This window comes from Haliotis cracherodii, unplaced genomic scaffold (assembly GCF_022045235.1).
Source record: "Haliotis cracherodii isolate W230 unplaced genomic scaffold, xgHalCrac1.p SCAF_2, whole genome shotgun sequence".
In the NCBI taxonomy this organism is placed as follows: domain Eukaryota; kingdom Metazoa; phylum Mollusca; class Gastropoda; order Lepetellida; family Haliotidae; genus Haliotis; species Haliotis cracherodii.
The window spans coordinates 4,323,355-4,339,145 of NW_027266275.1; the positions used below are offsets into that span (position 1 = coordinate 4,323,355).

Consider the following 15,791-nt stretch of genomic DNA (forward strand, 5'->3'; position numbering starts at 1 on the left):
CCCACAATCATCTGATCCTGGCAAACCTAGGGGCTGCAACTCTTCACAGCAAATTGCATGGCGTTACATGAATGGCTCAGTCAATAGCCTTACCTGTAACTGAAACTAGTTTAGTTTTTTAAGGAAATCTAATGACGAAGGCGAAGACACAAAAATTAAGTAACAGTATTGGTTTGTTGATTTTTGTAACCTGTAAGAACAAGTGAATGAATTGGTACTTTCGAGTTACGTTTTTTCAAATAGTTCAGTTTCACAATTCCCCTGGATGAATGGATGAGTAGATTAGTGCGGACAATCAAATCTAAATTAATGTGACTGAGACTGTGACTGTGACTGAAAGAAGTGATTACTCTGAGGGAAAAAAACCAAGATGACATGATTTAATCACCAAAAAAAACAACTATCGTATTTGCCATTAAATGCACCCTGGTTGCTTGGAAAATTGAATGGAAATTGAAAATTGTGCATATTACAACTATACACAACAAGTTAATTTGTTTTCAGGGATCAGGCCGTAGTGAAGAAATGTATTTCAAACGGGGATGAAACAGTGTATTTGATAATACCTACAAGGCAGTTATATACCCTTTCTGTGATGCTGTTGCAGATAAAGAAAATATACTGTACACAAAATAACAAGGACTGTCAGTTAAATTTTGGGCTTAAGTAGGGGGACTTAAAAAGAATAGTGACACATTGGTCCAGCAGTTGGTCAGAGGTGCTTGCTGGAGCAGGATGCTCAGTACCGCCTAGTAGGTTCAATTCCTTTATTTACAAGCCCAAATTGACTCCACTCCAACACATCAACTTGGTGATAAAGTTTACAACAATATTTCTTGAACAATTGTTGACAATGCCTTTGTCAACTTGGCTCACTTATTAAAACACATATTCTCATTTCTTGTGGAATAATGGCAAACTGGAAAAGAAGAATATCCTTTCATACATTTGTGTTACACAACTTATCTTGCATCATAAACAATCAAAACACAACCAATGCATAAAATAGTCCCGTAATGTCATCCTTAGACAAGCATACTGCAGACTGATCGGGAACACTTTCTACAAAGTATATATAAAGGCTACTGACACCTTAGCGGGCGCTTGTTTGTTACAAATACAAAGTAGCCAAACCAACAGCAGACAGAAATAACAGAACTACAACATAGGTTTAAGCAAAACAACACAAAACCAAGCACATACAAACACATATATTTGGAGTGTAGATATTTCATTAAAATACAATTAATGTACAACAAGCAAGATGAAAGTAAAGCCCACAGGTGAACTACAGAATTAGCTGAGAACCTTACGCGTCTTTGGTACAACAGAGTGTGTGATAAATTCAATATACCATCCCTGATGAATTCACCAAATACAAGTGACCCAAACGGTTGATTTGACATAATACAGTATTTACAGTCACTCTGCATACACAGACAATATGAAAAAGTTATAGTAAAAAAAATCACAAGATTAAATCACGTTATTACAACAATTCTAATATTTCCAGACAAAGATCTCTCACAAGTAGAATACCTCATTACAGATGAGTGAGTAATTTGGTTGAAAGCTGCTTCCAACAGTAGTTCAGTCAAAATGCAGCATCTTGGCTTGTTGTCAGGGGACAGACTGAAGTGATGTAGGTCTCAGATGTTTACTACTTTGGCGACGACCCCATGCATGGGTATATTGCTGGCAAACCTAGAAACATATTTGGGCAATTCTGTGATTCGGACCGGTGATCATAGGTTTTTGGCAGGCCTAAGGGAAGTAACTCTGTACATCAAATTGCTGCACCCAAACTAATGGGACTCCAAAGCCCCTATCATGTTTGTTTGTTTGTTTGTTTGTTTAATGCCAAAATATTCCAGCTAAATGATGGTGGTCTGTAAATAATCGAGTCTGGACCAGACAATCCAGTGATTGACATCATGAGCATCAATCCACGCAACTGAGATGAGAAGACATGCATCAAACAAGTCAGCAAGCCTTACCAGCCAATCTCTTTAGACACCTCTTACAAGCATAGTTGCCTTTTACGGCAAGCATGGTTTGGTGCAGATATTTTCTACCCCGGATCTTCACGGGTCATGATAGATGAAACATTGTAATGGTAGAATGGCCACAAATTGTCACAGTGTGACACACTAGCTGCTTTAGTGTTGAGCCTTGCAAGACTGTGTGCAGGGATTATAAACATAGGACTGCCAACATCCTCTGTTGGATACTGACAAAGTTCCTTTTAATTATCACTTTGTTTACTGATCCACAATCACCAAATTACACAAACGTGGAATGAATGAATTTTTTACAACATGCAATTTAACTCATCTGTTCACAAATTTCAGTGGTAACATAAGATTGTTAAAAGGGAAGTAACTCCTTTACTTGTCTTTCCAATAAACACTCATAACAGCATGACTCTTTAATTTCATTTATTCAAAATTCAAATTGATCGACACTACCTATATAAGATCTCTTCCTAAAGATATTTTAAAATTTGTTATATTTGTACTGATACCAAACTGAGTATAAACAAAAGAAGCCAAATTGTTATGTCAATAAGATTATTTTGCATGCATTGTACCTGTTCTTACTGCTATATAAACAAGATGAAATATCTTTTAAAAAAAACTAAAAGAAATTATGGTTTTACAGTTTTAGTACATATTGGTACAAAAAATATACAGTTATCTGTTTCACGAGGAACAGACATCTTGATGTATTTCTCAACACTCACATATAACAAGAATTGAAGAGGGTATCTGCAAACTCTAAGGCTGGAGATCACACACCTCTTAACCATGTGTCAATGTTAACATTTTTCAACAATTAGCCAAATCTTCAATTCTTCCTGTCCTGAGGTCGTCACAAATGTTGTATTGTAAATCATTGATACCTGTGTTTATAATGAGAAACATTAGATACTTCTCGAAAGAAGTCAGAGAGTGACTGATTAACGACAGTAATATGAAAGAATCGGGTATGTTTAATTTCTTTTGAGTAGTTTACCATAGGTCATTTGTGAAAGGTTATTCGAGACAGGTCCGTGACACTCGTTAGTCCAGTTCCGAGTGTAAGGTACTCTCATTTACAAAAGACATGTACCAGAACCCGCTTCCACACAGGGTATTAACAAATCTGTGTAACCCAACAATCATTATGAAGATGAGACAACAGCTAATCACGTGTTGCCCCATCGAATCTACAACAATTTTCTCCCTAACCCATTTTCTCCATTGGTACATCAAACAAAGTCTTCATTTACAGCATGTAGTGTAGGGATTCATTCACAGGCTCTAGTACAGCTAACTGAACTGCTCCAAAGCACTACATTTGAAACAGCATGTCGTGATGGAATTCTTACAAAAATATGCAGCACGTTGCTGGATCTTGAAAAAGATTCGGACAACATGGCTGCTGATATGTGTCCTGTTGAGCTTTGTTGCAAATAGGACTTGTCTACTTCATTGAGGATGAGCAATGGTAGCCATGGTGAGAACATTTGTCCATCTTTGACGCGGATGGAGGACTTCTTGTTGGACAGGGACATCTTGTGCAGGTTGAGCAATTCACAGACTTGTTTGGATTAATTCAGTCTTAACAGTGTGTTGTCCAGCACCATTTCCAAGAACTGAAAATAAATAAGAATTATCAACATGAGTGAATGAGTCAGATTATCAACGTGAGTGAATGAGTTGGATTATCAACGTGAGTGAATGAGTTGGATTATCAACGTGAGTGAATGAGTCGGATTATCAACGTGAGTGAATGAGTCAGATTATCAACGTGAGTGAATGAGTCGGATTATCAACGTGAGTGAATGAGTCGGATTATCAACATGAGTGAATGAGTCGGATTATCAATATGAGTGAATGAGTCGGATTATCAATATGAGTGAATGAGTCGGATTATCAACGTGAGTGAATGAGTCGGATTATCAACGTGAGTGAATGAGTCGGATTATCAACATGAGTGAATGAGTCTGATTATCAACGTGAGTGAATGAGTCGGATTATCAACGTGAGTGAATGAGTCGGATTATCAACATGAGTGAATGAGTCGGATTATCAACATGAGTGAATGAGTTGGATTATCAACGTCAGTGAATGAGTCGGATAATCAACATGAGTGAATGAGTCGGATTATCAACGTCAGTGAATGAGTCGGATTATCAACATGAATGAATGAGTCGGATAATCAACGTGAGTGAATGAGTCAGATTATCAACATGAGTGAATGAGTCGGTGATAGAGAAGGAAGTTGGGTTCTGCGTGCGTGGTGAGCAAGTCAAAATGTCATGTTGCTTCAACAATACCTCAACAAGAACAAGCTACATAGTTATACAAGTACATATAGTAGAACTGTGAGGCAAATGTCACAGATTGAACATAAACAGTGGAACACACCAAACTGTGCATCCAGTACATGACTGTGTGACAGCTTAGACAGGGATAGGACCAAGCACTAGCTGGCTAGCCCACACAAACTTGTTAATGTTAAGGTAAACTAAGGGCTCGTAGAATTTCACACATTTTGGGGAGGTACGGCTATGTGATGTCACTCTGGGGAGAACTCAGGGTTGCAACTCCACACAGGGAACTGAGGTGGCTTAGACAACTGCGTCACCTGTGCCCCATTAGTTTGTTTGTTTGTTGTTTGTTTATTTGTTGTTTAATGCCGCACTCAGCAATATTCCATGATGGCAGTCTATAAATAATCAAGTCTGGACTAGACAATCCAGTGATTGACATCATGAGCATCGATCTACGCAATTGGGATATGATGACATGCATCAACCAAGTCAGTGAGCCTGACACCCGATGGAATATTGCTGAGGGTGTTAGACAACAAACAAACAACACACCCAGGCAGCGTTACTGTCACAAAGTACCCAGTGTTTGAAATAGCATCCTGTCTGTACTACAGTAGCCACTAACAACAGACAAACCAGAATAATTCATTTTATTATCATTTTGTGATATTTTCTTCATTTAAATGTCTCAAGCTCCATCTGAATTTGAGATGTAAGTTGTAAATGAAGTTGTATTGAATATTACTTTGATAAGAAATTGTGGTATATCACCATATAACCTGAACGTGGGCTGAAAGGCCTCTATCCCAGCTGTGTGTACACTGCTTGGACTACACACTAACTAAGCCTCGTCCCCCTGTGACATATAGCCTCATAACATGTGTCAGGCTATGATCGGGCAATTAACTCACTGAGGAATGGGGAAACTTAAAATTCCAGTCATTCATGCAAATATTTCCATGCTCACCAACACAACCCCTTCAAACATTTTTATAGTACATCAGGCTTCAGCTAATTATCTGTATGCCACTTGCCACTCTATCACCTGTTGTTGTCAATGTTAATCCGCTGTTTATCACAACCTATCATCATACTAGGTTGTAGTCAGTCCAGCTTCATAAGGGTGTACGGGTCTATATCGAAATGTGGTACACGCCGTAAACCAGAAGTGGTAATGCATGTAGTTATACATCAACTAATAGACCCTCAAACATGCAGCCCTGCCCAAATATGTCAGGCAGAATCAAGGCATGTAAGTCTGTGGCTTAATCTAACACCTTAATTGCACTACAATTAGGGCTGGCTATCAATATAGATTATAGAGATAGACAATAGCCAACGAAACATCAGTCAATTATCAATAAATACCGGAGAAGTAACTTGAAGCAATATGCAAGAAAGTCCCAAAAGAAATCAACATGTTTCATGCCACTGGTGAGCAGTGACACATTTATGCATCGATTACGTTGTGGACATTTGATATATTACAAAAACGGTTGCAATTTGACAATTGACATTATTGACAATAACAAGTCTGTTTTGGTAAATCGAAACTTTATGTCATCACAATATTTATGTAACTTATTATCGATGACAACAATTTCATATCGATAATCATTAATATTTCTTCCCATGAATGATGATACCGATTATCGATCTTTTTAGCCAGCCCTGATAATGATCCGTCAAGTGCATAACTGTAAGACCAGCATACGAGCTGTGGCGCCATCTTTATGATGACAATGAACCTGACAGCAACAAGGAGGTACGGTACTTACTTCTTCGTAATTGATGTTGATAATTCCTTGCTGTTGTGTATCCTTCACTCTGAACTTATCTGTCAATGTTTTCAACATCACACACGTTTGAATGAAATCATCAAAGTTTATGCTCCGAATTCCTCTTCTGTCAAAAACACGAATAACCATATCACAGAAACTTGGGGACCTGAAACAGCAAAAAAATACATCAATAAAAACTAGAAGTGTTCCACATATCTAGAATCACCTTGGGAATCAAGACAATCCGACATGAAGCCATTTAACAGGCGACCATCAGCATAAGTGTTGTTGGCCTCTTACTGTGATGAAGCTCATCAGCTAAACCAAAAAAAGCTCATCGCTTTTAAACCCTATTTTGACAACTCAAGACAAGTTAAAGAACACCCGATTTTTTCAGCCCCCATATCTCCAGGGCTTGCATTTCGGGAAAACCTTCACTAAAATTACTGCCCTTGATTTTCAGTTTGGTTAAGCTACAGGAAGTTACAACAATGTCTCCAGGCTTCACACATGACACATCCTGACACATCTTCCTGAAGCAAGGGAGATAACTGACCATAAAAGTCCAGTGTCCACTCTTGCCGAACTAGGCTGGAATTCCGGAGTTACAGTTTGGCTGGACTAACGAGTCCATGCATAGTGCAATCAAAATCGCGTAACAAACTAGACATCCGGTTCGTAAACAACATGTGTTTTAGCATGCAGATGTCTGTCGACTGCAGGATTTGTAAAGCATGTGTACCGTCAACTGGGCATCGACAGATATTTTGCAAATCATTCATGTTTTTGATAAAGGTGCGCAAGTGATTTGATGCACTTCACAGGGTAAGACCTGCTTTATATAGATGTTGCTTATCAATCAGATCGTCTTCACTGGGCGCCGCCAATTTGTTTGAAGCAAATGCAAGCGACATGAGCATTGGAATCTTATTGGTCAATAGAAGGGACATAGAAGGGATACAACTCGTAATAGCAACTGGTGGCACTGCAATAGAGCCTGGAAATTCCAGCCTAGTTCGGCAAGGGTGTAAACTGGACTTTTATAATCAGTTAACGCCCTTGCCTAGGAAGATGGCCTGACAGAGAGAACTGAAGATATGCAGTAGCCACTCTTAAAGTTGACAGAGTCATGGTCACACAGGGCACTACAGCTATGTACCCCAAGTACCTCAACCATGAGGCATCCAGGTAGAGTATAGGTCCCCTGCAATCTATGTTTGAGACTAAATGGATCAGGTCATCAGGCTCATTGACTTGGTTATGGCATGGATTGATGTTTATAAGATCAATCACTGCATTGTCTGGTCAGACAGACCACCATCATATCTGGACTATTGCTGAGTGCAGTGTTAAACCCCCCCAAACTTGGTCCCTTTCTGTACACTGAAAATATGACCCTAACCAGAATTGGGATACATAAATGTACTCATGATGACATAAGGAAATACTCACAAATTATAACCAAATGTGCGGAATGCATTGCTCAACTCCTGGGCATCGATGTTTCCAGAACGGTCGGTGTCAAAGCTGAAAAGAAAGGGTTTCACAATTAGTGTAAAGAGGTCACCAGCTACTGCAGTTAGAGCCACCCTGTCACAAGGGCAGTTACAAGCCTCAAGGGCTGGAACACTTCACCAGGGTATCCATGCATAGCAATGCTTTGTGTCTCCACAAGACTTTTGTCCAATGTGGTTATCTCAATCTGTGCCAAAAACGTCTGAGTCTTGTAGTCTCTTGGCATCATTTTCGTTAGATTATAAACTAACCAGATCTGTTTTTTCGAGACTTGTGTTTGGGACAATTGGCTTTTTTTATGGTATGTGGAAGAGTTACGTCTTTCATGGTTAATATAAATGAGTCTTATTTGTCATGATTATTAGGCTTAAAAATTTATCTATCACAACATTACTGTCGAAATGTGAGATGAGACATTGTAATTTTACAGCTCTACAAACCTTCAGAATCAAAAGCCACAAAAGAGATCAGTAGTGGATACACAAAGCTCATAACTCCATTGGTCAATTACATACACAACATGTCATTGGTCGATCACATACACAACATGTCATTGGTTGATCACATACACAACATATCATTGGTTGATCACATACACAACATATCATTGGTCGATCACATACTCAACATATCATTGGTCAATCACATACACAACATATCATTGGTCGATCACATACACAACATGTCATTGGTCGATCACATACACAACATATCATTGGTCGATCACATACACAACATATCATTGGTCAATCAGAGCAGTGTATGTGGGGATCACAGGTAATAACAGGAATGTACTAGATCATTATCATTCATGACAAGTTTTTTCAGAACTGAACACAACAACAAAAAATATATACCCATCAAAACAGTTCTTCCAATCTTGAATATATTTCCACAAGGCTGAAAATTCCCCCACATCTATTGTGCCACTCCTGAAACAGAAGTGAACATGTGTGTGAGTGTGGGTGTCATCCTACACAGCACATTTTGAGTGAGTTCAGCCATAGAGACATTTCACCTGTATTAATGACGGAGAGACACCTGGGTGGCGTAACACAGGTTGTAGGTGTGTTAAAGTGGGGACTATTCTCCACAATTCTTATCATGTTCAGTCACAGCCTAGACTTTGAAGTTGGTTCCATGACTAGAATTGTGTGATGAGGGATTCATCTAGGATTCAAAACTAAGTGCCCCTTCATACAAATGTCATAATAATAATAAAAATTGGAAATAAAATTAAATTCTTATTTTCTTACATTCAGAGGTATTTTAACATTGTATTATGAGATGCATTCAATGTAATATTATAAAATTATGCATGTTATACCTCTTTATTGGTCCTGCTATCAGTGAAATACAGGTTTCCTCTACAAAGCCATACAATTAGTCGTTGGTTATTTCAGAAGTGGGACATTAATAACACCAATTTGGGTCAGGTGAGCTAATCCACAGTAAATCATTTCTTGTATCAGTGATTCATAGACTATTGACTGCACTTCCAAGTGTAGAGTGAGGGGCTCAAGTCAATGACCACTCAAAACAGTATTTCAGTTCCATCCCCAAATGATCATGGCAAGTCCAAAGTAATGCAAGACAAAGACTTTTATGTTATTGGTGAAACAAATGAGCACATGTATACAAACATTATCCTAATTATCCTAATTAGGGCTAAGTCAGGATTTGAACCAACTGTTGAATGATAAAAGTTATTAGTTAATATATATAACGAGGCCTCGTGAGAGTGAGACTCCATTTCAAGATCTCAATGCCCAGCAAGTGCTAGAGTTTGCTTGGGTAACTTGAGACAGGTAAGTAATGTTCAATGTGTTGGTATATATGTGACACAACAGGGGCAGGTTGCTGGGGAATGACCGTAAGATGTAAGTCTGGTTCAGAGTGCTGCTGTGTGTGCATATTTGTTTGTCTGTTGTTTAACGCTGGACGAAGCAATAATCCAGCAATAACTGAGTCTGGACCAGACAATCCAGTAATTGACATCATGGGAATCGATGACAAGCATCGACCAATTCAGCGAACCTGACCACCCTATCCTGTTAGTCGCCTCTTACAACAAGCATAGTTGCCTTTTACGGCTGAAGGTGTGTGCACATACATGTCCGTTATCGAATATAATCGAATAAACAACTTTGACTGAAGTCATCCTTGTGTCATCTCTGGGCATTATTCCAATCTAACACAAATATTAGCAGATCCTGGCATGACTCAGGGTCAGGCATGCAGTCGTGTGTGCCCCCATGCCCGGTAGTACCTGTCTTTGTCAAACATCCCTATCATGAGTCTACAGGTCTCAGTGTTGAAGGGGGACCAGTTTCCATTCATCAGTGCCTGTTGAAGTTCCTTTGAGTTGATGGTGCCCGATCGGTCCTGGTCCACTGCCTGGTGAAACAAAGTCATGAGCAATGCAGTCTACAAGGATTGTAACAAGTGCTCAAATCATCTTACATCCATCACTGGTTAGATTACAGTCTACAGGGATTGTAACAAGTGCTCAAATCATCTTACATCCATCACCGGTTAGATTACAGACTACAGGGACTGTAACAAGAGCTGAAATCATCTTACATCCATCACTGGTTAGAATACAGTCTACAGGGACTGTAGCAAGTGCTCAAATCATCTTACATCCATCACTGGTTAGATTACAGTCTACAGGGACTGTAACAAGCGCTCAAATCATCTTACATCCATCACTGGTTAGATTACAGTCTACAGGGATTGTAACAAGCGCTCAAATCATCTTACATCCATCACTGGTTAGATTACAGTCTACAGACAGTGTAAAAAGTACTGAACACCAACTGACATCCATCACTAGTTAGATTACAGGTGTCCGCCGCCATGATATTAGGGGAATATTGCTAAAAGCGGTTAAACAGTCCAACTGACTGACTCACTCATTGGTTATTACATCATTATGGATAAGTGGACATATCTTTTGTTGTTGTTGTAATACTACAGCCAGCAATAATTCCAGCCATAGCAAAGACGCTTGAAAGCAATCGAATCCTGGTCACACAAACAAGCGATTAATATTATGAGCAACATTCCGCACTGTCAGGTATGGTGACCCAAATCCTGAGTACGTTGCCTAAATCAGTTTGATGCATTGCAAAGAGTGAGTGAGTATGGTTTTACACCACTTTTAGCAATATTCCGGGGGACACCAGATATGGGCTTTACACATTGTACCCATGTGAGGAGTATGTATGTTATATTATTTCTTACATGTTTCCAGACAGGTTACACAGAACATGGGTAACACATTAAAGTTACTAATAATTACCTGATTGAATGATAAGAACAAACTTTTATTGTGGAATAATCACCTCATAAAGCTTGATACAGAACAAAGTAACCTCAAATTGATTTTTAAACAACAACCTACCTGAAACCAGCTCCACATTTCTTGACTTATTCCTGGGGGTGGGGCAGGTGCCCCATATCCCCGACCATAGCCTGCTGTCTGAGGGGCTCCATAACCTTGTGGGGCCCCATACGATGGGGGAGCACCACCAGGTCTTTGTTGGTAACCTCCTCCATACTGCTGGTCAAACTGCTGTTGTTGCTGTCCATATTGTTGCTGAGGGGGTTGGCCATATTGTTGCTGAGGGGGTTGACCATAAGCCTGATTGTACTGTCCAGGCTGGCTATACTGGGGACTCTGTTGAGGTTGCTGCTGGTAATATCCAGCCCCAGTGCCATAGCCTCCCTTAAAGTATATATACAGATAATGCAATATTCAATCTTCAAACAAAAATTCATCTGTTTGAAAGACATATATGCAAAAGACACTGCTCTATACTTAAAACTCATTACATAATGTCATACTGTATAATATTTGTCAGTCTAACCAAGCAAAAACAGCCTTCTATGTATCAATTGTCCTCCTGGCCATGAACATAATGAGATCTGAATATATAAATTGACCTGACCCGTGAAATTCTGGGTAAAGAATAGGACTTCAGCAACCCATGCTTGCCATTCAGGCAACTATGCTTGTCGTAAGAGCCGACAAATGGGATGGGGTGGTTAGGCTCGTAACTTGATTGATGCATGTCATCATATCCCTATTGCTTAAATTGCATCTTCCCGAGGCAAGGGAGTTAACTGACTATAGTCCAGTTTCCACCTTTGCCGTACTCGGCTGGAATTATGGAGTAATATTTGGGCTGGACTAATGTGTCTATGCATAGTCCAATCAAAATCGTGTGATTTGATCGATTATCAAGATTTATATTGTAATAAAACGAGTCACCCCTTTTCAATCATTAGGGTTAGGTACCCGTTTAGTGGCTATTAGAATACCCGAATTCTGTCCTTAGCCCTTGGATCCCCTTTACGATCAAACATCCCTTCACGATCGTTATGGTTCGGTAAATCTACCCGTTTAGTTTCGATCATAGATTCTATAGCGGCTCCTAATATTCTTCACACAAAAACATCGAGTAAAAAGAATGAAAAGGTTTTGTGTCGAATACTTTGGCTACTGGAAACTGTCCTGGAACATTCACACAAGCTGCTTTCACCGTCTACATTTTTTCAGTACTGATTCAAAAGCGAACACACCGTTGTGTCGTCACTAGCCATGCACATGCCTCCCTCGTTCCTTACTATTATCCACATCATCCTTACAGTGTTCCCTACCACACTTTTCTGTCACAAAATCCACCCGACGAATTATTAAATAACATGTCATTCATGTGTACTCGCGATTTCGACGTCTGACGCCTGGAGCCATTTTCAGTTCGTGCCACATCGGATCATTCCTCGCCACTCGGTATCTTGTAGATTACGGAATGGGAAGAGTGTGCCAAATGGCATCTGGATCATTCGTGGTGTTGATAGACTAAAGTCACGAGACACCATGCCTACCCGTAACCTTCGTAAGGGTTTGTCACCTATTCGACCCTTTTCGTTCAGTTCTGTAACGTCGTAGACATGACTAGGTAAATTTGCACTTTGTTTCACAGTGTGGACGTAGCTCAGTCAGTTAGCTGTCGGGTTAACAATCCGAAGATTGCGAGTTCGCGTCCGACGGATTCTCTCAAAAACTGTGTGCTTGCCTATGAGACATGTGACCGATGGCAGAGACAGTCCTCACGAGAAGTTGTGGTACTGTATTCTAAAGGTGCTCCAAACATAGCTTTTGGTCCTGGCCATTTTATGTATATATGCTGTATATAAGCTTGTATTGTTATAACAAGCTATGGATATATTGAACTAAAATCAGTGGTGCCTTTGAGTTCATTATGACTGTAGTTAGTTTAAGAAGTCAATCTGTTGCTGTTACTGGGCTACAAATGAAGGATAACTTCTGATACATGTACTAATTACTAGGTTCTGACCAACACTGACATAACATGTGATCTGGCAAGACGTCACATGTCTAATTCGTTTTGAAATGCAGTCTTACTCAATAATCATTATACTCCCCTATCTGGTTTCAAATCATCAGGTCCCAATCATAGGATATACGCCAAGACATTTTCGTTATAAATGTCATCAGCCTATCTGACATGTCACCATGATTACGTTTAAAATAGTTCTTTCGTAAAAATAAAAGTAAAAATATTATTATCCGTTAACGAGGCAGATAATTACACCTTAGTATACACCTTACTGAGTAAAGCAATAAGAAGAAAACAAACAGTAATAATTCCTGGCAAATAAACAATGTCCACTTCCAAGACTGGTTCAGAGGATATCGGACAGTTAGAAACTTCCCAACGAGAACATCAGCTATATTACGGCACTCACATATCCCTGCTGCGGTGGACCTCCCCAAGACATACTTGTTATCCGTCCAAACAAAGTTACACTGGCTAGATAATGACTAACACGTTCGCTTTAGTTGCAACACATAGGTCACTTGACTCTGACAAGCGCCATTACAAGGGGAACTAACTCGTTTGAAGTTGAATTTCTATACCACTAAACATGCTACATCATTCCACATATAATTGACATATAAGAGTCAAATGGATAAAAATCAATGAAACCACTAACAGTAACTCCATACACACAATATATTCAAAATACTACCTACAGAAATACGCTAATTTGAAGGATATGGACGAAAAAGGAATCTTGGACGAGTTCTCATGAAACAGAATCCAAAATGGAAAGTTTCAATAGGGATGTTTAACAGATTCTACAAAATATTCGGATAACAAAAATACAACAATATAACAAGGTCCATTTCCAAGACTGGTTCAGAGGATATCGGTCAGTTAGAAACTTCCCAACGAGAACATCAGCTATATTACGGCACTCACATATCATACATCACACTTCCAGAAGACGCTTTTTTTTAAAATAAAAGAATAATTTATATTTTTTGTAGAAAAGACACATGGATTACAAATGAAACATCAACAGATAAACAATAACATGAATCAAATTAAATCATGGAGAAATCATGAGTTAAACAGACTTTGTGCAACTTAGTCAGTCTGAACTAAAACATAATAGAGAGAATGAAAAAACTAAGATTGAGGGATAGGGGTGAGCGTTCGGCACAGGGAAACAAGTACTCTTTTCTTTCTTTCACAAAACACTACAATGATATTTTCAGAATTTTCAACAAGGCAGACATGTTATAAAGTTCCACGTGCACACACGACAGATGCCTGTGTATAATGTTGAATGATATCACCCCGTTGTTTTGTAAATGAAACATATCTTGGGTAAGATTCTGACCATGAGAAACCTATGTTCTGTTGAGAGTAGCGTTTTGGAAATGTATTAGCTTGTGAATGTATTAACTGTACTTAGTCTGGTGTTTGTATCGTGTTGATATTTCTAGTCATTCTGAATTGACAGGGGGCGGCCGTTGAACACAGGCTAATGTGTTTTATAAGCACTGATTACCGTCCCACCTGATTGGATGGTGTATCCAAGGATGTGGTTGTGTACTGTATTCAACAGGAATTACTACTTGTATATTGGCAGAGGTTTGGGCCCATATCCAGCCCCTTTACACTGGCGTCACGCTCAGTAAGGTACAGCACTTTGGCCTCTCATCCTCTGTAACTGGCATGTGGTATCACCAACACATTTGAGTCTTACTTGTGCTTGGAAAAGGCTACAAGTAGACACACGTGTAGGTTCAAGATGATGCTTCGTTTGTGTTATCAGTAAGTATTTACGAAGTGACAGTTAGTGGCGGCTATTTCTAAGTACTGTCGTTACATCTACCAGATGGAACTACTCAGTCCAAGTGGGGTTTTCAAAGGGATTGAGTTGGAAACGTAATTTCGCTATTCTTAGACGCCAAATTCAACTAAAGATGCATCTAAATAATACATAAATGAAGATTAAGTTGGGCTTTCGTTGCCGTTGCTAGGGATTGATCTGTGTTGTTGAGTGAAGTTTGAACATCTAAAGCAGTCTAAACTAAACCACAACAGACAGAATGGAAATGGGTCTAAACTAAGATCGCAACTCGATCCCTGACCGGAATCATGAAGAGCAACTTCAAAAGATGAAAAGCAGGAGTTCCTAAACGGCCTGGAACCGAATGGTGCGGTTGCCAAACAGGTATCAGTGACGTCGACAATGGAACAACGTCACTGCTCTTTGTGTTCCATACTCTGGTGACATCACAGACAAATTACGTCAAGAATGAGCTGACGTCAGAGACAATCAGTCTATCTGCAGTGTAGGCGACCGGCAGACTTGTGGGCCGACGTGTTGCTTTAGGGAGCAACTACACGAGCAGGTAATGACGGGATAGGGGTGAGCCTTCGGCACAGGGAAACTAGTACTCTTTTCTTTCTTTCACAAAACACTACAATGATATTTTCAGAATTTTCAACAAGGCAGACATGTTATAAAGTTCCACGTGCACACACGACAGATGCCTGTGTATAATGTTGAATGATATCACCCCGTTTTTTTGTAAATGAAACATATCTTCGGTAAGTTTCTGACCATGAGAAACCTATGTTCTGTTGAGAGTAGCGTTTTGGAAATGTATTAGCTTGTGAATGTATTAACTGTACTTAGTCTGGTGTTTGTATCGTGTTGATATTTCTAGTCATTCTGAATTGACAGGGGGCGGCCGTTGAACACAGGCTAATGTGTTTTATAAGCACTGATTACCGTCCCACCTGATTGGATGGTGTATCCAAGGATGTGGTTGTGTACTGTATTCA

The 15,791-nt window shown here is 39.5% G+C and overlaps 1 protein-coding gene across 1 annotated transcript; it reads right to left on the reverse strand.

The window, feature by feature from the left end:
* Positions 1-2,423: 2,423 nt before the first annotated feature.
* On the reverse strand, positions 2,424-13,518 carry LOC139469534 (programmed cell death protein 6-like). The gene is made up of 7 exons (XM_071251727.1): positions 13,393-13,518; positions 11,021-11,344; positions 9,884-10,011; positions 8,472-8,546; positions 7,552-7,626; positions 6,097-6,265; positions 2,424-3,637 (listed from the first exon to the last, which is right to left on the reverse strand). Exons 1-7 carry the CDS (start codon positions 13,423-13,425, stop codon positions 3,593-3,595), a joined length of 849 nt encoding a protein of 282 aa, XP_071107828.1. The 5' UTR covers positions 13,426-13,518; the 3' UTR covers positions 2,424-3,592.
* Positions 13,519-15,791: the final 2,273 nt, after the last annotated feature.

Bases quoted from the DNA above. Each gene is read 5' to 3' on its own strand.
- LOC139469534 (XM_071251727.1), bottom strand. From the start codon at position 13,425: ATGTCTTGGGGAGGTCCACCGCAGCAGGGATAT. The intron at 11,345-13,392 runs GTGAGTGCCGTA...ATATACTTTAAG, and splicing joins GTCCACCGCAGCAGGGATAT to GGAGGCTATGGCACTGGGGC. The intron at 7,627-8,471 runs GTATATATTTTT...CTTTCTTTTCAG, and splicing joins TGGAAGAACTGTTTTGATGG to CTTTGACACCGACCGTTCTG.